Genomic DNA, 27,790 nt, shown 5'->3' with positions numbered 1-27,790 from the left:
TCCTTAGAAACACCAGCACCTCTGGCTCTATTTTTGTGTGCTCTCTCTCTAGCCTCTTCTCTCCACCATGATAGCCATTGTAAATATGGCCCAGGTTCTAACATTGCCTTTGCCATATCTTCCCAGTCCTTGGGGATTACTCTACTTTTGATTGACCAGGGAGTCAACATTTGTTTTACAAATGGTGAATGCATTCCAAGATTAGTGACGCTTTCCTTAAATTTCCTCAGATCTAGCACTTCCACAGGGCGCCATTCAGCTTAGTGATAATCCAGTGGATGATCATCATCTGCTGGTCTCTGCTGTATAGTGACTGGATAAGCCAACGTTTGTTTTCTAACCACCTTTGGTAGGCTTTCTTTATTTTTATCTTTCATCTCTGCCTGAGTATTTTCTTTACTTAGTATTCTAAACTCTTCTCTTAAGGTCTGCACCCACATTTCATACCTATCTCCCTGTTGTTTGTTTTGTTCAATAATCTCTTGTTTTATGCCTCTCTTCCCACTTTTAATTTTTTCTTTATGTTGTTCTAGTTGTTCTTTGTGCTGTCCCAGTATCTTTTCTAAAACTCTGCCCTATCTTCCTGTTGTTTATTCCGTTCTGCATGTTTTTGTATCTCTTGTTTTAGGTCCTGTTTCCAACCTTCATTTTTTCTTTTATATTGTTCTAGTATCTTTTCTAAAGCCTTTGCCTTCGGGAAGACATAAAAGGCTAATGCAATGATTAAAGTTAAATTGAGGACTATGAATGTAAGCATAGTCACAATTTCTAGACTTTCATTTATTTCAGTCTTAAAACCATAGAATAGATTATCAGCCAAGCTCCAAGAAGTCTGTTTTATTGTTTCTTCCATCCTGTTAGACTGTAGTGGCAGCTAGTTTTGTTATGGTAAGTCTGAGGTCTGCCCCGAGTAGGCTGCCTTTTGCTCCAAGGCCTGTTTAAGAGTCTCTCTTGAAGAGACAGTAATTAACCTGGGAGGTTTTAGGTTTTAAGTTTAGGTTTTATCACTGGGAGCTTATTCCCCCCTCCAAATTATATTTAAGTATGATTTAAAAGGTGTGGATTCTTAGAGTAGTTGGGCGCCATTTGTTGTAAGAACATTATTCCAACAAATGTGCCACTACAGCCCGGCACTAACATGTTTTGTTTTTAAGATTTATTTTTTTTATGTATGAGTGCTCTATCTGCATGATCACGTGCATGCCAGAGAGAGCATCAGATAACGTTATAGATGGTTGTGAGCCACCATGTGGTTACCAGGAATTGAACTCAGGAGCAGGCAGTGGTCTTTAACCCAGTCCAGATTTTTGTTTTTTTAAACAGAGTTCTCTTGGATCATTTCACTGATAAAAGTCTACCACACAAAGCGAAGCAAAAACAGTGCTTCGTTTAAGGTCATCCCAGGCCCCCAAAAAACCACTGAATATGATGTCCCTGCCAGCACGAAGTAGCCAGGTAGAAGCCGTCGCCCACTACCCTTTATATAAAGGAAGATACCCTATTGCCACAAAAAGTCAAGGCCCTGAAACTGAATTCAAACTTAGCTTTTCGGAGACTGCAGAAAAAAAAAAAAAAAGGAAAGCTGATACCTACTCTAGTCACCCAGTGGTTGCAACGGTCAAAATCCAGCTCCTTTCCTCACTCAGCCTTTAACCAGCTCCCCTTCTCCCTTTTACATCCTGGGCTTTGAGGGATGCAGTCCTGTGCCCTGACCACCACGGGCACTGCCAGACCTGGAGGGCACGGCAAGGTGGGAGCTAGGTAAGCCAGCCTGGTGGAGAGGGCAAGGAGTCGGAGGAAGGAGAGGACCGGGTGAGGAGAGACTCATTTGGCTCTTGGAGTGTGGGCTGGCCGCTAGGGCTCCGGGTGTAGGGAGAAGGGGTGTGTGTGTGTTGGGGGGGATGGGGAGGGAGGACTGGGAGCTGCGCATGCGCGCGGCCGAGGCAGGCTCCCGCGCACAGCTCTTTCTCCGCGGCTTGGGCAGCGTTCTGCACCCGCACACGCGCCTCGCCGAGGTTCTTGAGGTAAGCATGAGGACTTCCGGGTTGGCCTGGCATTGCCTGGGTAACGGGAGCGAGGGCGTTCATCCCGACCCCAACTTCCTGTGCGCGGCTGTAACCTCTCCCTGGCCGGAAGTGGGGAAACAGTAGCAGCTCCTTTTGGAATGCTTTCAAGTAGTGCTCGTCGGGTCGTTTTGTTATAGAGTAGTGCCGTTCTCTGCTCAGAGGCAGGCCCCAAAGGGCTTTATTTTCTCTTGCGTACGTGGGTGCTTTGCCTGCGTGTGTGTCTGTGCACCACGTGCGTGCAGTGTATAGGGAGGCCGGAAGAGGACATGGGACCCCCGGGACTAGAGTTGCACAGCGGGCACTAGGAACTGAACGCTGCTCTTCTGCTGGAGCATGTGCGCTCTTGACCTGTGAGCCATCACTCCAGCTCCCCCCCCAGCCGTCGTTTAATTTGGAATTTCCTTCAACTTTATTTTTACTTGATTAAATAAAACGGAATGAGCTAACGGCGAGACGAAGTTATATTCTATACATGCAGGTTTATTGGGAGCAGCGAGAGAGGGGCAAAAAGGGGCCAGCAGGACCAGAACATCAGGGTGATACAGTGAAGGGCCTCTGGGAGAGGAGCTCCTCCCCAAGGCGAGGGCAGGGTGTGTGAGGCGCGCCCTGCAGCGGGTGGGGGCTTATTACTGTTTTTTTGCATAGTGTTACATCTTAGCATGTGTCTTCCAAGAACGCTTCCATTTGTTTCTGTTGTTAGTTCCTACACTAGGTCTCCACTCTGCTGTCTGTGTTCCCTGGATTCCACTCTGCTGTCTGTGTTCCCTGGATTTTCTCTTTTTGGCTTTTGAGAGACCAACATAGGATGCAGTGGTCATTTTATGCCTCTGTCATCTCTGGCTTGTGTTCAGTGTTGGCTTTCACGTTCTCTCTAGCCTACTGCATGTATACTGCATGTCCATTTAATTAGACTCATTTTTATATCCTAGGGTCTAAATATCCAGTTTATACTGTTGGGGTTGATTTATTTTTTTCTAAGACTTCTGAGCTGATGGGAGCTTCATGACTGTGTATTGTTCTTTGTACGTATTGCTTTATGTGGGTGGGTATTTACCTTGTGTCCTTCTGCACAAAGTGTGTGTTCTGTGCCCTTACCCTCTGAGCCATGTCTCCTGACCTGAGCGATCTTAAGCACTGTTAAGTGGTGGTGCCCTAAATGCTGGCTAGCACCGAGCTGTGAAAGTCACCAAAGGGTATGTCCTGGGAATCAGCTGTGAGAACTGAGCCGCCAGAGGGTTTGTTTGCTCTTTGAAGAGCATGGCTGTCAACCTTCCTAATGTTGTGACTCTTTAATACAGTTCCTCATGTTGTAGTGAGCCCAACCATAAAATCATTCTGCTATTTCATAACTGTAATTTCGCTATGTTATGAATCAGAATGTAAATATCTGACATGTGATCCCAAAGGGGTTGTGGCCACAGGGTGAGAACCAGTGTTTTAGAGGGCCCCCATAATGGGGACTTAGCGATTGGTAAAAATGAAAATATTAAAAAATTGGTGTACAAAGCTTTTAAGAAAAGGAATTTCAGGGCTGGAGAGGTGGCGCAGCAGTTAAGAACACTGGCTGCTCTTCCAGAGGTCCTGAGTTCAATTCCCAGCACCCACATGGGGGTTCACAACCAACTATAATGAGATCTGGTGCCCTCTTCTGATGTATAGGTGTACATTGTATGCATAATAAATAAATTTCTTTAAAAAAAGGAAAAGGAATTTCTTTTTTTTTTTAAATGAGAACATTCACAAAAATATGTTTTTGTATATGCAAAGGTACTGAGGTCTTTGGTTCTCACTCAACTAGAGAGTAAGGCTGAGACTCTCCTTTATTTTAGGTTGAACAGGACATAGAGGCTCCGGTTTTAATATGCAGAAGCGAAGAGGAAGGACGGGGAGAGTCAGAAGGCAAAGGCAGAGCCCTGGCTCCAGAGGAGGTACAGACTGCTGCCCCTGGGGAGGAGGCCAGTGCGGAGGAGGGTCAGCTGACACATGCCCCTCAGAACACTGTTCCAAGTGTTCATAAAGGAAGAACACGTCTTAATGGTGTCCTTATACTTTGTAAGAGGATGAACATATTCCTCATTATTTGTGCTTTTCTTCTCTTTGGCTCTTCCCTGGATTCTTGCTTCTGTTTGTCTGTCCCAGAGTGCTTTCTCTCTCTTAATATAAAGCATGTCCAGTTAATGGTGTGATATACTTTGGTCTTTGTTTTTTTAAGATTTATTTTATATATATAAGCGCTCTATCTCTATGTACACCTGCATGCCAGAAGAGGTCACCAGATCTCACTACAGATGGTTGTGAGCCACCATGTGGTTGCTGCGAACTGAACTCGGGGAACTAGGGGAGCAGCCAGTGCTCTTAACCTCTGAGCCATCTCTCCAGTCTTTAACCAGCCAGTGAATATTGCCTTTTGATGGTTTCTTGCATCTGTCATTTTTCGTTTTGTTTTCTTTTTCTTGTTTTTCTTTTAACCTTTAGTATTTTATATTAAATTGGTATTTTAATTCCTAATTGTCTTTTACTATACATAGTGGAATATATATTTAAATATATATAATATACATTGGTGTTTTGCCTGTATGTATGTCTATATGCTTTTTTGAGACAGGGTTTCTCTGTGTGGCCTTGACTGTCCTGGACTCGCTTTGTAGATGAGGCTGGCCCTCCCTGAGTTCTGGGATTACAGGTGTGCGCCACTGTGCCTGACTTTCACGATATATTTTTATATTTTTATTTTTTTATTTTCTGGAGACAGATGTAATTCTATATACCTGGTTGGGCTTCAACTCATTATATAGACCTGGTTGGCTTCAAACTCACAGAGATCATCCTGCCTCTGCCTCCTGAGTGCTGGAATTAAAGGCATGGGCCATTATGCTCAGCTTGCTAAATATATACACACATACACCTAATTATTACCATATTGATACTTTCACGTCTTACCCATTCTTTATTATTTTGAATCAGGGTCTCACTATAGCCCAAGCCCTGAATTTACTAGTAGCTGAGGCTGGCCTTGAACTCCTGGTCTCCCAAATGGTGGTGATAAAGGTGTGTGCCACCATGCCAAGTTCATCAGTCTTTATTAGAATTTGTTTTTGTTTAGGCCTGAGCTTGTGCTACCATCATTGAATGGCATGCCCTGGTTAGCTTAAGCACAGTAACTTTTAGAGGCTGAGAAATCTAGCATCAAGATTCTGGATAACTGGACTCCTGGGAAGGGCTATTTGCCCGGCTTGTGGCTAGCTTGGTTCTTATGTTTCCTCACATGGGGTGGAAATCTGTATTCTTCCCACTTTTGGAAAGGGACACTGGCAACCAAATTTGTGGCCTCATGTATCGTAAGTGTATGCTGTACCAACGAGACACATCCATAGCAGTCCCATCATGAAATGTCCATGCTTATGACTGTAACCCTGTGTGTTCACTTCTGGTCCTGTTTCCAAATATCGTGAGAGCTTCAACTTATAACTAAAAGGATCATAAAATCCGAGAGTCGTGTTTACAATGTATCTTGTTTTCAGCAGTATTTTATAGCTTTTGATGCATGTATACACATCATATATTTATACATATCTATCTATATATTTGTATCTATTAAGAATTTTGTATTTTAATAGCATTTTTTGGAATTTGAATTTTTGGTTATTATAGTACAGGGAAATACAATTAATTTTTTATGTATTGATTTGTATCTTCCAACTTTGCTAAACTCATTTGTTGTTTTGATAGTCTTCGATATTCCATGATTGTGTCTTCTGAAAATAATTTTTCTTTTTTTCCAACTTGATGTTTTTATTTTCCCCTTTTGCACTGGTTAAATAACTGCTGTACCTTAGCCTGCTCCTTCTCTCAGGAGGCGGCCGCTTAGCGGTTCCTTGTTAATATGGCGGCTGAACGGCAGTGCTGGGATTGGAACATAGGGCTACAGACGTTCTACTCCAGGCGACGGTGTCCCTTCCCTTGTCCCCGCCCCCTCCCACTCTGCTCTAGCCCTATGTTTTTTGTTTCATGTTACTTATCTGGATATGGAAGTTTCTTTCTGTTTTTAGTTGCTGATAATCTTTACCAGGTTGATATTAGATTTTATCAAATGGTTGTGTGCATGCATGGAAATAGTTTAGCGAATAGCTTTTCTGTGCCATGTACCATTAGCATGTACTATTTTTATTTTTAGTGAGATTTATTCCCTTTCTGTTCTGCTTGTCTGATCTGCTTCTTCGGACTTACACCTTTGAAGTGCTGGCCTGCTGGTACAGCGGTGCCAATTGTGGTATTTCTCTTCTCTCCTGACCAGTGAACGAGAGCTACAGATCTGAATTTATAGAACTAAAGAAATGGCTGAAAGAAAGGAAGTTTGAAGACACAGGCTTAGTGCCTGCCTGCTTTCCAGGTAAGAGTCATGTGGAAGGTGGAGGCGATCCCTGAAGTGGCTGCGTCGGCTCCGGAAACACATCTGTTGGCTGTATGCTGGGCTTCCTGTGTTTGGGTGTCACCGTCTGTACTTTACCCTACTGTCCAAAGAGAGGTGGTCTCTGGAAAGAAATGTCAAATGAGGGAAAAATGATAATAATAAGATGAAGCACAGGGTCGGGCATGTGGTGCAAGCTCTGATTCCAGCACTTAGGAGGCAGAGGCAGGTCTTGGCTACATGGTGAGCTCCAGGCAAGCCATGGCTATATGAGGAGACCTTGTCTCAAAAATATGAATAAATAAATAAATGGAAGAACAATAACCCTTGAAAGATACAAAGCCTTAGGCACTCTTGGGAAGGCATCAGTTGACTCATCTTTAAAGAGCCTGTAGTCCTCTTCCTGCCTGGGGGCCTGTTTTCCACCAGCCCACCAGTGCAGGAGGAGCAAGGTCCTAGGTGCAGAGCTTAGAAGGCTGGAGAGCCAGCACAATGGAGAGTAGACACCCTGGGAACCACTTCCAGGAGCTGCTTCAGCTCTAATTCCAGAGAACAAAGGCTGTACCCTTGGGGAGTGGGTGGGGCCCCCAACCATAGGTGTTGAAACTAGGCACTTCAAGGATGCTTGATTTGCATTAAACAGCACCTAATTATCCTCTAGGTGCAGGGAAGGGAGAGCTAGCGGGAGCTGTGTCAAAGATAGGTTATCAAAAGTGGTTATTAGGGAATCTGTCTAGAGACACTCTCCAGATGAAGTCAGGCGGAGAGCAGGAGGACCTGCTGGGGAGAGGGAGTCCTGCACACACCAAGGTGCTTTTCCTAAGGGCCTGCTAGATGAATCACAGGGCTAAAAGCATTCCCAGCAGCATATGCTTTTATGCTTACTTTGGAAGAAACTGACTTCTATCTCCCAAGGTAAATGATTCCCCGAATGTCTCCCGCTGAATGAGGAGATGCACTTGAGGGTACTCCATATGGGTCAGTCACACCTGGTGACTGTGCTGCCAGCCTGAACATCAACAGAGGCTATTATTTTCGGGGTATTATAGGGGTGGAATGTTCAGCATGAACAGGGAGGCATGGCGTTTAAAGGTAAAATGGAGGGATCACAGAGTTGCTTTGGAACAATTATTCACAGAATCACCAGATCAGCCTGAGTCTAGTGCCAAGCGGAGGATTGCGGGGGGTGGAGGTGTGGGGGTGTGGGGGGTGTGGGTAGGGGTGGGGGGGATGGGCATCCACACACACGAGTATTTTTGTGTGAAGTTGAAGATGGTTTGTGCTAGTTCCTGTTAGAAGATGGTATGAAGAGCTGCCCCTTCAGGCTTTCCCTGGCTTTTTTTGTCAGGGCTTGACCTAGCGACAGCATGCACAGGCCCTGGGTCTGTCCAGCTCTGCTGGTTTAGGAGCGTGAGCTTCATTGTCCGCCCAGGGCAGGGTGTTTAACTTTCTGTTTCTGTGTCAAAGAATGGGCGTCAGTTGGTTACTTTGTAGCAGGTGGAGTTCTTCCTCAGCTCACTGGGAGAACAGTATTGGCCTGGCCCCTGTACCAGGGCCCTTAGATCCTGACCCAAGCCTGGCTTTGCTGTTGAAGGACAGAAAACCCCTAGAAAGGCCAGTTCATTGTCCAGAAGAGCTTCCTAGTCCCATCCTCCCTGGGAGGGAAAGGGAAGGCAACCCCACCTGCAGGGTTGCCTTCTTCTGACCTTTTTTCAGTCTGTAAGGGGGTCCACGGTACAGTAGGATTCACCCTCCATGTTTTGGTTTTTCCAGGAACAGGAAGAGGACTGATGAGTAAAACATCACTGCAGGTGAGAACTTCATATGTGTGTGTCTGTGTCTGTGTGTGTTTGTATATCTGTGTGTGTGTGTATGAATCAAATGTGCTTCACCACTGTAGCTATTTCTCTTACTTACCAAATGGATGTGTTTGCTTAGGATTGTGCAAGGAAGCTTGCTGTTTGACAGACTTGGAACTCCTGCTGCTGAGACAGCACTGGAGTTGATGTGTCGCTTGGACAAGCATAGAGAGGACAGACGATCTGCCCTGAGAGGGCCTGTGTACCTCTTCCGGCTCCTTGTCACCCCTAAGCCTCTGTGAGGGACAAGGTGGGGGTGCAGGCCTCATTCGCCTCCGTATAGGGATGGTCCAGCCCCACTGTCTGGTCAGGCTTGAGGCATGCGGTCTTTGCCTGGTCCTGCACCCCGTGAGTGGAACTCATAAGAGGAGGAAGGTGGCGGCCAGGGGAGGTGCTAGTGCTCCCCAGCACCCGCGAGCTTAGATTGTGTCAGTGATGGTGGCAGAAGCTGCTCTTGTCCAGGACCTGGGGAGGAGGCCTTGGAGCTCATTCCAGAGCATGTCCCAGTCCTCCAGCTTGCTTTCTGGCCTGGAAAGTGACATTTGTGATGTGGGTCATCTCCACTGTCACCTTTTTGTGTTTTTTTTCCTGTGCTAGTTTAAAGTGTTATCCAGAATACAACTTCCCCAAAATGGCAAATTAGGTTCTTTATTTTAAAATCACATAAATTTATTCATCAAGTTGTATGTGTGTGTGTGTGTGTGTGTGTGTGGGTGGGTGGGTGCTGATGTTTGCACCCAAGGTCTCCCCAACTCTGAGCACACTCCACCACAGAGTACAGCCCAGCCCCTTTCATTCCTAAATCCTTTAACCTAATTTGTTTCAACTCAGTTCTGGATGTATGCTTAGCCAAAAGAGTATGCACTTCTGTGCTGTAATTTTATAACGCTGTTTTGTTTTTATTTATCATGTTTACTGTTTTTAAGTGTTACAGTTCAGAACTAGCAAGTAGAGTCATGCTTGTGTGCAGTATTTCTACTTTTTATTACTTACAACATTTTTTTTTTTTTTTTTTTTGGGACAGGGTTTCTCTGTGTAGCCCTGGCTGTCCTGGACTCTCTTTGTAGACCAGGCTGGCCTTGAACTCACAGAGAGAGATCTGCCTGTCTCTTGAGTGCTGGGATTATAGGTGTGTGCCACTGTGCCTGGCTACTTAAAACATTTCAAATTTAAAAATTAGTGTGTGTCTTTGTAATGTGCGTGTGTGTGGTCAGGGGACAACCCCGTGGGGTTGGGTGTCTCCTTCCACCTTCACCTTGGCTCTCGGGACTGAACTCAGGCCCCGCTTTGAAGGGCAGGTGCTTTAACCCCGTGCCTCTCTGCTTTCCATGCTGAAATCACTGCCGTTTTTGCAAAGCAGCACCTGGGAGCAGAGCCACAGCTGCCATGTCACAACAGGGGTGTGGCCAACCGCCCTTACACCATGAGGTGGACACTGACATTGCTTTTCTCTTCCCTCTCATCCTTCCTCTTTTTGAGATGGGGTTTTCTGTACGCAGTCCAGCCTGGCCTGGAGTTCAGTATGTAACTCTCAGTCTCCCTGCGGGAGCACTGCGGTGTGCCGTGACACATGGCCACATGTACTTGGAAATACGTGTTCCTAATGAAACTTGTTGGAAAAGGTGTTGTGTGCTGTACGCGGTGAGATGTGTAGACCCTTGATGTATAGTTTGATACATATTATAATGAATTGGTTCAAGTCCTTTTCTGTTGTGATAAAGCACCAAAAGCAGTTGAGGAGGACCGAGTTAGGTACATTAGCGAGGGAAGCCGGGCCGGAGGTGATGCAGCTACCACGGACCGACGCTGCTTCCTGCCTTGTTCTTCATGGCTGCTTTCCCATACCACACAGCACCACCTGCCCAGGTAGCACTACCTGTAGGTAGCACTACCCACAGGAGGCTGTGCCCTGGCACATCAATCATTACTTAAAGTGCCCTTAGATCTGCCCACAAGCCATTCTGGTGGAGGCAGTCTCCAGGGCCGGTCTCTTTGCCCTATGTAACTCTAGTTAATTTCAAGTGGTAAAAAATTAGCCAGTATAGGAGAACCTGTTGTCAGCCTGCACAAAAAGATGTCACCGTTAAACTATAACTCTCCTTGCCTGTTTATTTCCATGATCTTGTGTTGGTGCCACAGTATAAACTGTTGTCCCCACCCTTGGGAGTTCAGTGGGTTCCTAAAGGGGGCTGTGTGTGAAAAGGGTGGGTAGGGCACAGAGACGTGAAGAAGGAAGCCAAGTCTGTTTGTCTGATCAAGGCCTCGTTTATTAGAAATTTTTACCCAGCTTATATAAGGAGAAGGCAGGAAAAAGGGGAAGGCTAATTTACTGCTGCAGGAGATAGGAAAAGTGTTTTCATGGCTTGAATATTGCACCTGCAAGATACTGTAAGGATGTTTTTTTAAGATATCTCATGGATGCTCTAAAACTAACAAGACAGATGTCCTCACAAATCTATCACCCATGACTTAGGGTCCTAGATAACTCTTTCACTGAATAGCTTTAGGTCTCCACTAAATGACCTTTGCTCACTATTTGGCTTTGGCTTCAGTAAATAGCTTTGACTCCCAGCAAACTGTAGTGTAACATTCAAAGCCTCAGCCTTGAGAAGGTTCAAGCACGTTAAAAGTTCAAAGTGTGATTAAAATAGCACTGCCAGGGGCCATGCTTTCCCTCTTCGCCAGCCTCCTCTGGGCCATGGCAGCTCTTCTTCATGGCTGCTTTCTCCTTGAAGGCGGGGTCTCTGTGGCCTTAGTGTTCAGCCTCTGCTCTGGGCATGAAGACTGTCATTAGACTCTGGTGGCCCTCACCCTGCAGAACCGTGGCTGGACCTGGAGTGCACACCTCATCCACTGTGGCACTGGCACCCCACAGTGAAGTGGCTCCATGGCTGCAGCTGCAGGAGCAGGCTGGGCACCAGGCTGGGCAAGGAGCCACTGTGGCAAGAGGACTAGATGGATGGACAGCTGGTGGAGAAGGACAGCAGGACCATATGACAGCTGACAGGAAACCTGGCTACCCTCCTTCCAAACCTCTTTACCTGCGGGAATCATGGGCTGCTGTGGCTCTCCTCGGCCCACTGCGGCTGGGCACCTCCTCTTGGGGCTGCTGTCACCAATGTCACCGATAGGGAATTAATGACAAACTAATGACAAACTAATGAGGCCCTTTAGTCATTGTGAGAAGATTTTAACTGAAGTGGTTAAGAATGCTGCAGCTGTTCATCAGGTTCAGGCCTCTGTGACTGAACCTGTAATGCAGAACGTTTCCTGAAATACAGCTGTTTTCCAAGTACCAGCAGACAGTTTAAAGGAGCTTTAGCTCCGGCAGCTTATTCCTGTCTATGAGGCCCATCGTTGAAGGTGCCGGGTCTCACTGGTTGCTGTTCCTCATGGGCAGTGCAGTGATGCTAGGGTAGTTAAAAGACTGCAGCGGTGTTGGAAAGCATTTATGGCTACCCAGTTACCAGCCCCCAGCTATGCCCTGTTTCAGGACGCCTTGGGGCCTTCCTCAGCATGAGCAGAAGCGAAGGCTTCTCCAGGCCTCCTCCAGTCTGCTTAGGCGCAGACGCCTGCACTGCTGTCCCGGGCAGAGACACGAGCCTGCAGCGGGTAACTGTGAGTGGCAAGCTCTTCACGGCTTTCCCATGGCCACCGGCCTACTATTTGTGCTTGACCCCCGGGAGGGTGCCGCATCCCTAAAGATCCAAGTGCAGATGCCGCTCCTATGAGGATGTGAAGCTCCTCTACAGGAGTGTTCTCTAGAGCTGGCCTACCCGTGAATGTGGCCAAGGATGACGTCACAGCCACGAGCTCGGAGGAGCTGAGGACATTCTTAGTTCAGCACTGCCTTTCTGTGGGGCATGATAGTGTTTGCAATGGCAAATTCAGAAAGCTTCAAGGCTGGGTGTGGTGCTGCACACCATTATGGAGGCAGAGGTGGGCGAGTCTTGGAGTTCAAGGCCAGTCTGTTCCACATAGTGAGTGTCTGGCCAGCCAAGGCCAGCTACGTAGAGACCCAGTCTCAAAGATAAGTAAGTAAGTAAATAAATCATTCAGATTACTTGATGCTTGTCTTTTCACAAACATAATAGTTTCGTTTGGGGTCTGGATACTCTAGGTAAGAAATGACCCTTCCCTGGAGCAGCTCTCTTCAGGAAAAAGGGGACTCAAGGAAATAACTGTTCGCACAAGAGTGTGCAGGAAAATTTCCGACATACATCAGAAGCCTCACAGAGGTTGACTATGGTTTGGAAATGAGCCTTGGAAAGAGGAGGACTACACAGCCGGCAGTGACGTGCGACGTGTGCTGTCGAGCTGAGGGCCTGCTTGCCACGCTAAGTTCTCTCCTCCTGCGGCAACACTCACCGTAAATCACACCGCAACGTAGGGCGTGCGGCGTCTGTGTCCGCATAGACCGCGTGCCGGAGGGCCGATGCCGCATTCAGAAGGGGCTGAAGCGAGACAAAGTACAATGAGATATTTTTCTTAATATTTATAAAATATTTAAACACGTTTTCAGTCATTTTCTTTAACCTCTAATTCTTGCAAGACTATTCTAGTTCACATCAGACCTGTTTTAGGGGTGTGGTAATGAAAGGAGAGGCCATGTGGACAGCCTCCAAAGTTCTTGTATCTGTTACCTAGTTGTCTTTCTAGTTGGCTTCCATTTTTATATTTTGTTTGTTAATGTATAAAGTGTATCTTTTGGTGGTTTGAATTTTTTGTTTTTAAAAATACTTTGTGCTGGCTGATTTAGATTTATAGATTTGAACCTGTTTCAAAGAAATTCTGAGTTCTGTTGAATGCCATGAAAATATTTTTTATAATAAACAAAATTTTTGAGACTTAGGAAACAAAATTAGGTACTTTCTTACCCCAAAAGAGAAGAGCCAAGGCATAAAACCAAGCATGCCTAATCACAACCGAAGCCTGTGTTTGCTCCTCCTAATCCTGTAGCTCATTGCCTGGCGTCTGGGGCTCACGTGTGATCCTCTGGGCTCTGCCATCCTCAGCACATCCAGCTAGTCATGTAGGCTGAGGCCAGCTTTACTCCATACCTGCTGCTGCCTTGGTGGTCACCGCATCGTCCTGGCATCTCTGCTATCCTGGAGTCTGCACTGCAGCAGAGACGAGACCTTCACCAATGGCCTCTCTCGGGCTCTGATGTTACCAGACCTCAGTTTCTCTTCATGGCTCCTTTAGTCCTAGGATTTTTATTGCAGCAGAGACTGGTCCTTCACCAGGGGCCTTTGGTCTCTTGGTGCCAAGCCTCAGCTGTTCTTCATGATGATGTCTTCAAAGTCTTACACAGTGTTTACCCAGGTTTGCCACCAGCTTGATGTGCAGCTTTGGTCCCCCACTGGACCCCAGCTTCTGTGTGCTGACCCTGAAGGAGTGCCCCCCCCTAAAGATTTTATCTGTGTTGCTGGTCTTTTGTTAATCATAGCTAGTTTTTAAGCCCAAGCTAACCATTACTGATTGTCCTGGTAAAGCAAAGGTTTTACTTCCACAGATAATCAGTTAAAATCTGTCGCATGAATGGCTCGTACAGTCCCTGCTTCTTTCTGAAGCTTCACCAACAAGACTGCACTCTGGCCCCTTGTGGGTGATGGTGGGCATCTGCACTCAGATCTCAGACTCTTGCAAAGCTGAGGTGTTCTAAACTCTACTTTCTCTTTGTCAAGGAGGGCCAGATGATTATGTCACTGCCCGAGAGCTGCCTGCTCACCACAGACACCGTGATCCGAAGCTCCTTAGGACCCTACATTAAGAAGTAAGTGACCACGCCTTGCACACTGGTGCCCGCCAGTGCTGCCCCTTGAGACTTCCTGCCTTTGGCGGGCAGGCCCTCTGTGGCACAGGGCCTGAGGACCCAACTCTTGTCCAGCCAAGAGAGACTCGGTGTGACTGAAAGTCTTGTCTAGATTTGTTCTTGATTCTCTGTGAACCATGTTACTAAGGCTTCCTGGGATGTGGGTGTGAACCCTGTTCTCTGTTTACCAGAAAGTGAATGTGAAACGGGATGGTGTATATGACAACAGTGGAGCTTGTTTCCTTCCGTTCTAGAAAGGCTTCCCGATGCCAGTTCACTGCCTCAGTGTCCTTCTGTTGCACCTGCTTGGCCTTTTTAACTGTGATCAGGAAGTGCTTTAGTTAGGAATGGAGAACAGGCAGTGAAGGTTGAGAGCCTTGGTTTTGGAGAATCCCTGAGGATGGAGTGAGTGAGAGCCTCAGCAGAAGGGATTCTGTGTTGGGGTCAGATTGTGCTTTCTTAAGCCACGTAGGTATCCCCTGTACTCCTCTCACCCCAGGTTCTTATAGGCCTTTGTGGAGGCGAGGCTGCTCTGCTCTGATTTGCTTCAGAGGGGCTGGGCTCCAGCTGTCAGCACTCCACCCAAGTCAGCGCATCGTTCCTAGGGCTGTGCCTCGCTAGAGTGCACCCGACCCATCCCGTGCCCTCCCACTAATGCTGCTTCTGTGGCTAGTCAGTCACCTGTGTCCAGCCTGGCTCTCCTGCTGAAAGCCTCACTGTGAGCTCGTGGGTTTCAGCTCTAAGATACGCAGCACAGGGAACGCACAGGACAGAAAGATCCAGAGCTGCACTGTCCAACGCAGTGCAGGCCAGCTCATGGAACTTTCAATTTCAAGTATTTGTGGTTAAGTAGTACTTAAGCCATTCTTGAGTAACAAGAGCCACATCCCAGTTACTCAACAGGCATTTGAGGCTTGCGTCCTGGATAAACGCAGAACAGCATTCCCCACCGCTGCTGCTGGAAGTTCTGGACAGTGCCGGCTGAGACAGAAACTGTGTCTGCTCCTTACATATTGCTGGGATCTTGCAGGTTTTCTTCCTGAACTTATGGGTTCTAATACAAATTGTGTAGCTGTGTTCTAAATAATTACTCACATTCAGCTTCTGTGCCATAGACTTAGCAATGTTATTGTTATCCTTCAGAGTTGAGACTCCGTGTCAACACACTTTAATCCGCCCAATTTGTCTTTCATTTTACCAGGTGGAAGCCTCCTCTGTCTCCCCTGCTGGCGCTGTGCACTTTTTTAGTCTCAGAAAAGCATGTGGGTGATCGGTCCCCCTGGAAGTCCTACCTGGACATTCTACCCAAGTCATATACCTGCCCGGTCTGCTGGGAGCCAGAAGTGGTCGACCTTCTTCCAAACCCGTTAAAGGCAAAGGTGGAAGAGCAGAGGGTCCGTGTGCAGGACTTGTTTACTTCCTCCAGAGGCTTTTTCTGTGCCCTGCAGCCCCTGTTTGTAGAGTCTGTGGACAGCATTTTCAGCTACCCTGCTTTCCTGTGGGCCTGGTGCACTGTGAACACCAGAGCTGTGTACCTGAGGTCCAGGAGGCAGGACGGCCTCTCCGCAGAGCCGGACACATGTGCACTGGCTCCGTACCTGGATCTGTTGAATCACAGCCCCCACGTCCAGGTAAGGAGCTGCTGTTATAGAATTCCAATAGGTGGAGACAAGGATGGACCCACGGTGGAGGTGTAACCTGCTTTAGGTCAATGTGAGTTGCCAGCCCTGATGTCATTCTCGCACCTAGCTGGCTCCTTTGCCTCTGTCCTGTGCCACATCCAGGCCTACAGGGCCCTGTGCTGAGCCACCCCCTGCCTTTCACCAGCTCAGGCCAGCTTCGTCCCTTCTTGCCCTTCAGGACTGGGTGCAGGCTAACTTTCCTTCCTGCCTGCACGGCCATTTGTGCTCTGAGTGGGAGTGATCTGTGCCTCCTCAGCGAACTCTAAAGACTTTGAGGCTCTTTGTTGTGCCTCTATATCTCGGCACTCAGGGCAAGGTGTGATGACTGAATGGGTGAGAACTCATGTGGGCAGAAGGCTGGGGGTCATGAACTCCACTAGTGATAGTCATGGTGCCTTCCCCACTGGCGCACATTGGACGTATATGTGTTTGCATTGCATGCTGGGAGAGACACCAGGGGAGAAAGGCCAGGTTTGGAGGGTAGAGAGAAGAGGCCTTGTCGGCTCATCTGAAACCTGCTCAGGGCACACTGGATTGGGATTTATGCCTTTACTGTCCCTCCGAGAGACATGCTACCGTGAAGAGATCAGTGTCACGTGTGGTCTCATGTGACAGTGGGAGGAGCACTCAGGGAGGTCCCTGGGATGGTCCCAGCCTTTCTGCCACTTTTGTAGAAGGCATTGCCAGCCTTCAGCGTGCGAGTCCAGGGCCAGGAGGAGGGTGCTGGGGCCGGGGTTGAGCAACGTCGGGTCCATAGGGCATAGGTGCTGGACGTAGGCACGCAGCCTCCAATGGCCTCACTTTGATTTTATTGGTGTGTGGACATTGTACTTCAGTGACTTTATGAACTCGCACAGAAGAACACAGGCATCGTTAGTTGGTGGGAGCTGGAGGTCCTGAGCGACAGGAGATCTTTATAGTCTTAAAGGACTAGGAGCACAGAGCTGGCACAGTGTTTGTGGCCTCTTGCAGTTCACAGGCCTTAGGACCACCATCTGTTCCTCCCTGTTTGCAGGTCAGCTCCTGCTGATTTTATCTGAGCAGAGTCAGGTGTCATGTGTTTGGTTATTTTCAGAGTCCTTGGCTGGAGAAAGTCCAGCCAAGGGTAAAGGTGAGATGAAGGAGGGACACAGGGACATCAAGGGCGGCAGATTTCCCCACCGTGGCTGACCCATCGCCAAGCCTTTCTTACCACATTTTACTAAAGTTAACGTGGCCTTGGTGTGCCTCTTAGACCTCTGTTAAAAAGAGAAATCTCCTGCCTTTCTCCTGTAGGTAAAAGCAGCCTTCAACGAGAGCACCGGCTGCTATGAGATTAGAGCAGAGTCACGCTGTAGGAGGCAGCAGGAGGTGTTCATTTGCTACGGGCCCCATGATAACCAGCGGCTGCTCCTGGAGTATGGCTTCGTCTCCTTCGGCAATCCTCATGCCTGCGTGGCTGTCTCAGGAGGTTGGCGTCAGGTCCTCCCGAGGCAGAGTAATGCCGATTTCCTGTTGAGATGGGACGAGCCCTCACAAACAACATTCAAGTTTCGAGGGCACAGCTAGCCCTGCCTTCCTGATCAGAACTTCCGTGTTTTAGTAAAAGCAGCAGAAGTGACTGATACTCAGGGTGATGACGGAGAAGGCATGGGAGAGCTGTTTAGGAGACGGCTGGGAAGAGACCGGAATCTTTGTACTAAGATGCCACCGTCGCTCCAGATGGAATAAGACTAGAGCAAGAGCAGAAACTCACTACACACTTACGTCAAGCAGCTACGCCACAGCATGTGGCACAGGTTTCACTTCCCAGCATGTATTCGACTCACTTATGTATAGGCTCATGAATATAGGAACTCTCAGGGAGATGCTCTCTACCATGTAGGCAGAATAACAGTTATGTTCCTTAGATTAAAATGATAGACGAGCCAGGACTGGGCTGGCAAGGTGGGTCAGTGTGTAAAGGGGCTTACTGCAGAGCCTGGTGACCCGAGTCCAAGCCTCAGGGCCCACAGGGTGGAAGGAGAGAACTGACTTCTGCAGATTGTCCTCTGACCTTCACACTTGTGTGTGGTAACACACAACACGTAAAATAAATATGTGCATTTAATTGATTCAAAGGAAGTTGAGAGCAGGGGCTTGTATAGTGACTTAGGAAGCCTGACGGTGGCCCTAACTGCAAGCAGTGGCCAGCTGAACCCGGCAAACAACTAGTTAGTTGTTGGTACCTTTAAAGATGGAGTAGGGCCTGGGGGTTGCCTCCAGGGCAGCACCACCGACTGGCCTGGGCAGGCGCCCCATAGAGGACAGGGAGGCTTGCTTTTGTCAGACTTACAGCCCAGATCCCTGGTTTTGTTTTTCTGTATAAGACAGAACTGAAGCCTTTTATCACCTCAAAAGCGAAACAGCGGCCCCTTGCTTTCTCTCTCCTTCCAAATGGTGTCACCAGTTGCCAGTTTTCACGGTTCACTTTGTGGCCACAGTCACTGCTGGAGGACTGCTTTCAGTCTGCCTTGTAGTACTGCCACCCCCCTGTGTTAAGCAGCCTGGCCCTGGCCTTTTTCCCAGCCGGGTTTCTAGCGTCTTCCTGTCTTCCACTCTTCTGCTGTCTGGTGTGTTTAGTGGGAACAGGAGCCTGGCTCCTAAGTGGTCTGTCCTCAGCCTTTTCACACACACACACACACACACACACACACACACACACACACACACACACAAACTTACAGCTTTTCCGGGACCCAAGATCTCAGCAAGTTGTCCTGAGGAGACACTGAGTGTGAATCAGAACACTCTTGGTGTGACAGGGTGGCCGGTGGGAGGGGAAGTGAGCTGAAGGAGAGGGGCGTGTACTTTGTCTGAATTGTATCCTGATTCTCTGATGTTTTTCTCCCTTTAATGCAGAGATGCTGGTGAAGTGCCTCCCACCAGCAGATAAGCAGCTCCACAAGAAGATGTCCATTTTGAGGGATCACGGCTTTACAGAGTAAGTGCTTTTCTACCTGGAAATTATCCCTTCAGGAAATCTCCAGGGAAACACTCAGGTTTCTGGTTCCTGTAGGTGTGACACCTCTGCCTTCGAATTAGCTGACAGGTTGGTGTTTATTAAGCTCTTAGTCATGCCTGGTGTTCTACACGCTCAAGGGTGGAAGACGCTTACGAATGTGAGAGTCAAGCTTGAAGCAGTCCTGTGCATGTCATTAGGAGGGCCAGGGTCATGTGGGATGGTGCTGGGCTGTCGTGGGCCAGGCTGACCCCTAGAAGAACTTGTTGGCTGGCATCGGGGTACAGATAAGGGGCAGTGATATGAACAAGATCCCAAACTCACCCGTCACCTCTTCTTGTCTGGATAAATGAGGTTTTGCATAAGCAGCAACAGTGTGATGCTGCTGGCTGGGCTGGCTGGGTTTGTTTGTTTTCCAGCATGACCATGGCCTCACTGTTCATCTCACTGCAAACTGTGTGGCAGAGTTGCTGTGGTCCCCTAAACCAAGTTCAGCGTCCTACTGAAATTGACTGGAAAATGGCTTTTCAACCTTCTTAGGGTTACTATTGCTGTGATAAACACCATGACCAAAAGCAGCTTGGAAAGGAAAAGGTTTATTTGGCTCACATTCTATGCTGTAGTCCATCACTGAAGGAAGCCAGGACAGGAACTCAAGCAGGGCAGGAAGCTGGAGGCAGGAGCAGATAGAGGGGTGCTGCTTACTGGTTTGCTCCCCATGCTTGCGCAGCCTGCTTTCTTGTAGAACCCAGGACCACCACCCACCATGGGCTGGGCCCTCCCCCATCAGTTACTAATTAAGATGGGCTTGCCCACGGCCAGATCTCCTGCAGGCATTCCCTCAATTGTTGCTCCCTGCTCTCTAGTGATTCCAGCCTGTGTCAGGTTGACATGAAACTATCCCACACAGCCCAGAACAGCCAGAGAACAAATTCCATTTGTGTGTGAACCACACAAAGCCTGATCTGTTAACCCAGCTTCAGTCATAGAACTCAGACTCATCTTCGCTCCTGCGTGGAGGTGACCCCATGGCGCCAGATCAGAGCCGCTGCTAGGTTCCTAGGGTTTGCCGTCTATCGTTTCTCACTGACAGACTTGTGCTGCCTGCTTCTCTCTCATAGAAACCTGACGTTTGGATGGGATGGACCCTCTTGGAGGCTACTCACGGCTCTCAAGCTGTTGTGTCTGGAAGCTGAGCAGTTGTAAGTTTCCCTTGCACTGTGTGGAAGCTGTGCCTGTTCCAACGGAGGATGAAGGGGCTTGTTTGGGAGGCTCACAGGAGAGGGGGAAGGAGGGGCTGTGCTGTGGAGCTGCTGTGGCCTTCACCTTCAGAGTGCATGCTCGGAGAAGTCGGCGCTGTGTCAGGTTCCCCCTGGTGACTTGGTGCTTACTGTTCTGAGTAAGGATGGAGCTCAGTCAGTGCTGACGCTGCTCAGAGGCACGGCAAAGCCCACCCCCAGTGACACACCTCCACCAAGGCCACACCTCCTAACCCTTCTCAAGTAGTGCCACTCCCTGATGACTAAGCATTCAGATATGTGAGCTTATGGAGGCCATTTGTATTCAGGCCATCACCGTGCTATTTACAGTCAAGAGGACACACAGATATCAAGATGAACTAGCAGTCATGACTGCATTCACTCAGCCTGAGGAATAACTGGGTGTCTTAGGGTTCTATTGCTGTGAAGAGACACCATGACCTCGACAGTTCCGATAAAGGAAAACATTTAACTGGGGCTGGCTTACAGTTTCAGAGGTTTAATCCATTATCAAACATGGTGGCACACAGGCAGACATGGTGCTGGAAAAGAAGCTGAGAGTTCTATATCTTGATCCACAGGCAGCAGAAGGGGACTGTTGGCCACACTGGGTGTAGCTTGAGCATCTAAGACCTCCAAGCCAGCCCCCACAGTGACGTACTTCCTCCAACAAGGCCACGCCCCTTCTTAGTGACACTCTATGGGCCAAGTGTTCATATGTCCTCTTTCAGGGGTATCTGTATTCAGACACTGCATTGACTGGAACAGTGAGCTCAAGGTCCTGGACTCTCCATGCAGCATTCCTTATCCCTGCCTGTCCTTGTGTGCTTTCTGCTGCCGTGACAGATACCACAGCCCAATGCAGTTTGGGAAGGAAAGAGTGTACTCTTCTTACAATACTCCCAGGTCACAACCCATGGCTGGGGGAAGTCAGTGCAGGAACTCAAGGCAGGAACCTCGAGGCAGGAATTGAAGCAGAAGCCATGGAGAAATGCTGTTCACTGGCTTGCTCTTCAGGCTCACATTGAACTCCCTTTCTCTTCCTCCTCCTCCTCCTCCTCCTCCTCCTTCCTCCTCCTCCTCCTCCACTTCTTATTTATTTATTTATTTAATGGACACAGAAGAGGGCACCAGATCTCATTATAGATGGTCGTGAGCCACCATGTGGTTGCTAGGAATTGAACTCAGGACCTTTGGAAGAGCAGCCAGTGCTCTTAACCTCTTAGCCATCTCTCCAGCCCCCTAACTACCTTTCTTATATCTCCCAGGATCACCTACCTAGGCATAGCACCACCGTTGGTGGAGACAGTGCTCCAGAGACTGCGCTACATGCAGCCATCTTCCCAGATGACTCTAGCTTGTCTCTAGCTTGACAGAAGCCACCTCGTACCCTTCGAGCCTTTTCTGTCCACTGAACTAACATTACAGGAAACATTCTGTCTTATTTTTCCAGTGTGTAGTGTGTATGACCTGTGTATGTGTTAGTACCCATTTTTGTCATTGCTAAGGAGTCGTCTATTTCATAGCAGCCTAATGTGGTTTTGTGAAAGGTGGAAGAGTCATACAATCCTGAGTGTAGTGTTCCATGTGAGTGGGGTCAGGTTTTATTCTCTGATCTCTTCCAGTGTGTGCCCTGACCCCCCAGCTGTTCAGGGGCAGTGGTAGGAGCTCTTACTTTTAGTGAGCTCTGTGCCTGGGGCGTCTCCTGCCTTGTGCTGTTTCCTGGAGAAGGCAGGCAGGTGTGCGGTCAGCCTAGTGCACAGCAAGAGTACAGGAAGGGCGAGGCTCCTCATCTCTCTCTCCCGTCCTCCTCTCACATCCCTTTGCCTGCCCTCCCCATTCAATCATTCATTGATCCCTTCATTTGTGCTGTGTGGACCCTGTGGGAATGAGGCGTTTGTATCCTTTTCAGGTAGAGCAACAGCTGTTTGCAGAGATCACCCCCAGATTAGTTTTCCTCACTGGGTCACTTGCGTGGGGGCGTGGCTGGGTCTCTGGCTGATGAGTGCCTGGACCATCTCTGCCTCTCTGCTCTACCTTGCAAGGTGGGGCCTCCACCTCTCCCAGTTTCGCTTCTTTGAATCTGAATGGGACAGTATGTTTTATTTGTAGGAATCATGAAGATTAAATTCGATAGTCATTATAGAGGAGATGCTTAGGTACACTGTGGCCCTTGGTGCTCCTGTGTGTAAGTCGCCTCCTGGTGTTTGAGCTGTCGGCTTTGAAGCTGACGTTCAGCACTTACCTGAGGTGTCCTGTCAGCTGTTGGGAATATCTGTCTTCCTGTGTACCCTCGATCTGTATGCTCCTACCTCCTGCTTCCAGGCCACGTCCACACACTCCTAGATTTCCTGCCTCTAGCCCCTGCATTCTTTCTTCCAAGTAGAGGGACTTGGCCGTGACCCCTTGCTTTGAAACTTTTCATTTCCTGGTTGCTCTCTGGACAGATCCATGTGGTCTTAGGACGGCATTTGGCCTTATCTTCCCTCACCCTCGCTTCTGCTCACCAAAGCACCTGTGAAAGTGACTCACCTGCGTGTGGAGAATGGCCTGGCCGCCATCCCCATGTGTTAGGGCATTTGGCAGTGAACTGTGTTCTTGGTTGTCGCCTTTCCCTTAAGGTGAACGTGCTGCCTCAGCTTCCTCTGGCTTCCCGCTCTGTCCTTAAAGTTCTGCCTCTTGTGCCCCTGGAGCTAGTGGGTGTGGCCCTAGTTACTTGCGAAGTGAACAGGATCGTGATGAAAAACAGTTAAGTCACAGCTGGCAAAAAGCAGGCGAGCTGGCGCCTTGGTTTACTCCCGGCTGCTCTCTTCCTCTCTGCTGGCGCCTTGGTTTACTCCCGGCTGCTCTCTTCCTCTCTGCTGGCGCCTTGGTTTACTCCCGGCTGCTCTCTTCCTCTCTGCTGGCGCCTTGGTTTACTCCCGGCTGCTCTCTTCCTCTCTGCTGGCGCCTTGGTTTACTCCCGGCTGCTCTCTTCCTCTCTGCTGGCGCCTTGGTTTACTCCCGGCTGCTCTCTTCCTCTCTGCTGGCGCCTTGGTTTACTCCCGGCTGCTCTCTTCCTCTCTGCTGGCGCCTTGGTTTACTCCCGGCTGCTCTCTTCCTCTCTGCTGGCTCCTTGATTTACTCCCGGCTGCTCTCTTCCTCTCTGCTGGCTCCTTGATTTACTCCCGGCTGCTCTCTTCCTCTCTGCTGGCTCCTTGGTTTACTCCCGGCTGCTCTCTTCCTCTCTGCTGGCTCCTTGGTTTACTCCCGGCTGCTTTCTTCCTCTCTGCTGGCGCCTTGATTTACTCCCGGCTGGCGCCTTGATTTACTCCCGGCTGCTTTCTTCCTCTCTGCTGGCGCCTTGGTTTACTCCCGGCTGCTCTCTTCCTCTCTGCTGGCTCCTTGGTTTACTCCCGGCTGCTTTCTTCCTCTCTGCTGGCTCCTTGATTTACTCCCGGCTGCTCTCTTCCTCTCTGCTGGCGCCTTGATTTACTCCCGGCTGCTCTCTTCCTCTCTGCTGGTGCCTTGATTTACTCCCGGCTGCTCTCTTCCTCTCTGCTGGCTCCTTGATTTACTCCCGGCTGCTCTCTTCCTCTCCGCTGGTGCCTTGATTTACTCCCGGCTGCTCTCTTCCTCTCTGCTGGCTCCTTGATTTACTCCCGGCTGCTCTCTTCCTCTCTGCTGGCTCCTTGATTTACTCCCGGCTGCTCTCTTCCTCTCTGCTGGCTCCTTGATTTACTCCCGGCTGCTCTCTTCCTCTCTGCTGGCTCCTTGATTTACACCCGGCTGCTATCTTCCTCCCTGCTGGCTCCTTGATTTACTCCCGGCTGTTCTCTTCCTCCCTGCTGGCTCCTTGATTTACTCCCGGCTGCTCTCTTCCTCTCTGCTGGCGCCTTGGTTTACTCCCGGCTGCTCTCTTCCTCTCTGCTGGCGCCTTGGTTTACTCCCGGCTGCTCTCTTCCTCTCTGCTGGCGCCTTGGTTTACTCCCGGCTGCTCTCTTCCTCTCTGCTGGCTCCTTGGTTTACTCCCGGCTGCTCTCTTCCTCTCTGCTGGCTCCTTGGTTTACTCCCGGCTGCTCTCTTCCTCTCTGCTGGCGCCTTGATTTACTCCCGGCTGGCGCCTTGATTTACTCCCGGCTGCTTTCTTCCTCTCTGCTGGCGCCTTGGTTTACTCCCGGCTGCTCTCTTCCTCTCTGCTGGCTCCTTGGTTTACTCCCGGCTGCTTTCTTCCTCTCTGCTGGCTCCTTGATTTACTCCCGGCTGCTCTCTTCCTCTCTGCTGGCGCCTTGATTTACTCCCGGCTGCTCTCTTCCTCTCTGCTGGTGCCTTGATTTACTCCCGGCTGCTCTCTTCCTCTCTGCTGGCGCCTTGATTTACTCCCGGCTGCTCTCTTCCTCTCTGCTGGCGCCTTGATTTACTCCCGGCTGCTCTCTTCCTCTCTGCTGGCGCCTTGATTTACTCCCGGCTGCTCTCTTCCTCTCTGCTGGCGCCTTGATTTACTCCCGGCTGCTCTCTTCCTCTCTGCTGGCGCCTTGATTTACTCCCGGCTGCTCTCTTCCTCTCTGCTGGCGCCTTGATTTACTCCCGGCTGCTCTCTTCCTCTCTGCTGGCGCCTTGATTTACTCCCGGCTGCTCTCTTCCTCTCTGCTGGCGCCTTGATTTACTCCCGGCTGCTCTCTTCCTCTCTGCTGGCGCCTTGATTTACTCCCGGCTGCTCTCTTCCTCTCTGCTGGTGCCTTGATTTACTCCCGGCTGCTCTCTTCCTCTCTGCTGGCTCCTTGATTTACTCCCGGCTGCTCTCTTCCTCTCTGCTGGCGCCTTGATTTACTCCCGGCTGCTCTCTTCCTCTCTGCTGGCGCCTTGATTTACTCCCGGCTGCTCTCTTCCTCTCTGCTGGCGCCTTGATTTACTCCCGGCTGCTCTCTTCCTCTCTGCTGGCTCCTTGATTTACTCCCGGCTGCTCTCTTCCTCTCTGGTGGCTCCTTGATTTACTCCCGGCTGCTTTCTTCCTCTCTGGTGGCTCCTTGATTTACTCCCGGCTGCTCTCTTCCTCTCTGCTGGCGCCTTGATTTACTCCCGGCTGCTCTCTTCCTCTCTGGTGGCTCCTTGATTTACTCCCGGCTGCTTTCTTCCTCTCTGGTGGCTCCTTGATTTACTCCCGGCTGCTTTCTTCCTCTCTGGTGGCTTCCATTCTGGAGCTGCAGCGATGTCAGAAGAACCGGGACATGGCCTGTGTGTCATGTTGCAGAGCGAATGCTTCCCCAGTACCTTGGGGACCTGCTGAAATGACCTTGTTGAACATTTTTCTTCTAGTCCATCCTGGAAAAAAGTCCTCCTTGGTGAAGTAGTCTCAGATACAAATGAGAAGACAAGCTTGCTCGCGGCCCAGAGAATATGTTCTGATTTAATCGAGGATGCTCACAGTGTGCTGTGCCAGGTGTGTGTCCTGACGCCGTACGTGCCAGGTTCCTGGCCCCCAAGGCGTCTGCCATGCTGTCTGTCAGGAGAGCCTCGGGGACCTCCGTGAGCAAGTGATTCATAGTCCCTGTGTGGCTGTGTTCGCAGATTTCCCTGCACTCAGGAGAGCCTTGGGGACCTCTGAGCAAGTGATTCATAGTCCCTGTGTCAGGCTATGTTCAGTGATTTCCCTGTGGTCAGGAGACCTTTCGGATCTCAAGGAGCAGATGCTTTACAGTCCCTGTGTGACTGTGTCATCTGATTGATACTTTAAAGTTATGTCATGGTGTTGGGAGATGGCCCAGTGGTGAAGTGCTTGCAAGTGTGAGGACCTGAGTTCAGATCCCCAGCGCCACGTAAAGGTTGGGGATGGCAGCATGTGTGCCTGTGCCGCAGGCTGGACTGAGGTGGAAACAGGAGACGTGTGAAGCCTTGCTGGCCGGCTGGCCTCGTCCGAGTGGCGCTCTCCAGGCTAAGTGAGAGGCGCGGCTCAAGGACAACGTAGGGCATAGCAGCAGAAGCTGGTGCCCAATGTCCCTCTCCTGTCGCGCACGGGCCGTGCATCCCACGGGGGTTTATGTGCAGTAGGGCGCGTGATGATGCTGTCATGCACACCGTGTGGAGCTTCCTAGTCAAGCTCTTCAACAGACAACTCTTTCCGCACAGGGTTTGTTGTTCTTGTTTTGTGACGAGAGCTCTTACAGTCTGACATGCCCCGCGAGTCCTGTTCTAGCCGTGGTCACGTGTTGTCCCGAGTGCTCGGGGTCTTTCCCTGTCTCTTACGGACGTGCCCACAATCTCGCCTCCATTCCCGCGTAAGAACATGAAGGCTCTGGATATTGTGCCTGGCTTATTTCATTTAACCCAGTGTCCCCAGGCTCATTCTTCTTGCCACAGATAGTAGGGTCTCCTACTCCTGCTCCCGTTTTTAGTGACATTGAGGGCAGAATCCAAGGCCTCACACCTGGGCACACACTCTAAACCCGAGCTCTGTCACCAGCCCTTGTTGTTGTGTAAGTGTGTACCTGTTGTGTAAGTATATTAATATTTTCTTGATTCACTCATCATTGGGCACTTAGGTCGATTCTTATTTTTTGCCTTATGTTTTATTAGAAACCATTCTTTGATTTCTTATTAATAGCATTTCAAGTATTTTTCTGTTTTAATTTTATAAACTTTTAGTTTTATGAGAAATCATCCATTTATAAGAAACATGACTGTATTAAAATTTAAAAAAATTAGTACAATTTGGAGATTTTATGCTAAATGAAAAGAAAAATACAGAACAAGTACTCTCCTCTTACAGGAGGGTCCCAGAGCAGGAAGATTCACAGGGCTTGGGGGAAGGGGAGCTGCTTATTCATTCATCTTTAGAGATTTTGTTTGAGATGAAAAATAATCTGGTGGAGAGTAACAGCCATGGCTACCCCACACAGGGAGGAGGAGAGCAGCCAAGGTTACCCCACACAGGGAAGGAGGAGAGCAGCCAAGGTTATCCCACACAGGGAGGGAGGAGAGCAGCCAAGGTTACCCCACACAGGGAGGAGGAGAGCAGCCAAGGTTACCCCCCACAGGGAGGGAGGAGAGCAGCCAAGGTTACCCCACACAGGGAGGAGGAGAGCAGCCAAGGTTACCCCCCACAGGGAGGGAGGAGAGCAGCCAAGGTTACCCCCCACAGGGAGGGAGGAGAGCAGCCAAGGCTACCCAACACAGGGAGGAGGAGAACAGCCAAGGCTACCCCACACAGGGAAGGAGGAGAGCAGCCAAGGTTACCTCCCACAGGGAGGGAGGAGAGCAGCCAAGGTTACCCCACACAGGGAGGGAGGAGAACAGCCAAGGCTACCCAACACAGGGAGGAGGAGAACAGCCAAGGCTACCCCACACAGGGAGGGAGGAGAGCAGTCAAGGTTACCCCACACAGGAGTACGTAAGGCCACCAGCTGCCTCAGAGCAGTTTACATGGTAAAACTTATAGCACATTTCTATCCTAATAAAAATGTAAAAATACCTTGCAGGTTTCTGACCTGAAGGAAGGGAAAGTGTCGCCGATAGACCAACTCTCTTTGGTGGAAGCGCTGCGGACGGAGGAGCTGAGGCTTCTCCAGGCCTCTGCTGAGATCCTGAGCAGTTCGCTAGCCTCCTTTCCCTGACATCACGGGAACACGCGACTCCCTCCTGTGGAGGGAATACCTTCTGTGTTTTTACTGAGGATGGAATAAATGGACTTTTCTATGAAACCATTTGCAGTCTTTGAGTGGTTTCCACGAAAAGTGATGTGTTTA

At 49.5% G+C, this 27,790-nt stretch overlaps 1 protein-coding gene across 9 annotated transcripts; it reads left to right on the top strand.

Annotated features, from left to right (window-relative positions):
* The first annotated feature begins 1,632 nt into the window (after positions 1-1,632).
* Setd4 (SET domain containing 4) lies at positions 1,633-27,745 on the top strand. 9 transcript variants are annotated; one of them, XM_021644831.2, is made up of 11 exons: positions 1,633-1,761; positions 3,896-3,994; positions 6,361-6,456; positions 8,248-8,285; positions 14,021-14,109; positions 15,350-15,779; positions 17,106-17,280; positions 18,711-18,792; positions 19,932-20,012; positions 25,365-25,488; positions 27,524-27,745. In XM_021644831.2, exons 2-11 carry the CDS (start codon positions 3,928-3,930, stop codon positions 27,656-27,658), a joined length of 1,317 nt encoding a protein of 438 aa, XP_021500506.1. In that variant the 5' UTR covers positions 1,633-1,761; positions 3,896-3,927; the 3' UTR covers positions 27,659-27,745. The 9 variants fall into 9 exon arrangements, with proteins under 9 accessions (XP_021500506.1, XP_060226741.1, XP_021500505.1 ...); XM_021644830.2 differs by lacking the exon at positions 1,633-1,761 and adding an exon at positions 1,916-2,024; XM_060370757.1 differs by lacking the exon at positions 1,633-1,761 and adding an exon at positions 2,135-2,401.
* The last annotated feature ends 45 nt before the right edge of the window (positions 27,746-27,790 follow it).

Source organism: Meriones unguiculatus, chromosome 17 (genome assembly GCF_030254825.1).
Source record: "Meriones unguiculatus strain TT.TT164.6M chromosome 17, Bangor_MerUng_6.1, whole genome shotgun sequence".
Lineage (NCBI taxonomy): Eukaryota > Metazoa > Chordata > Mammalia > Rodentia > Muridae > Meriones > Meriones unguiculatus.
The sequence above is the reverse complement of the archived record's forward strand: the minus strand, read 5'-3'. Positions and strand labels throughout refer to the sequence as shown.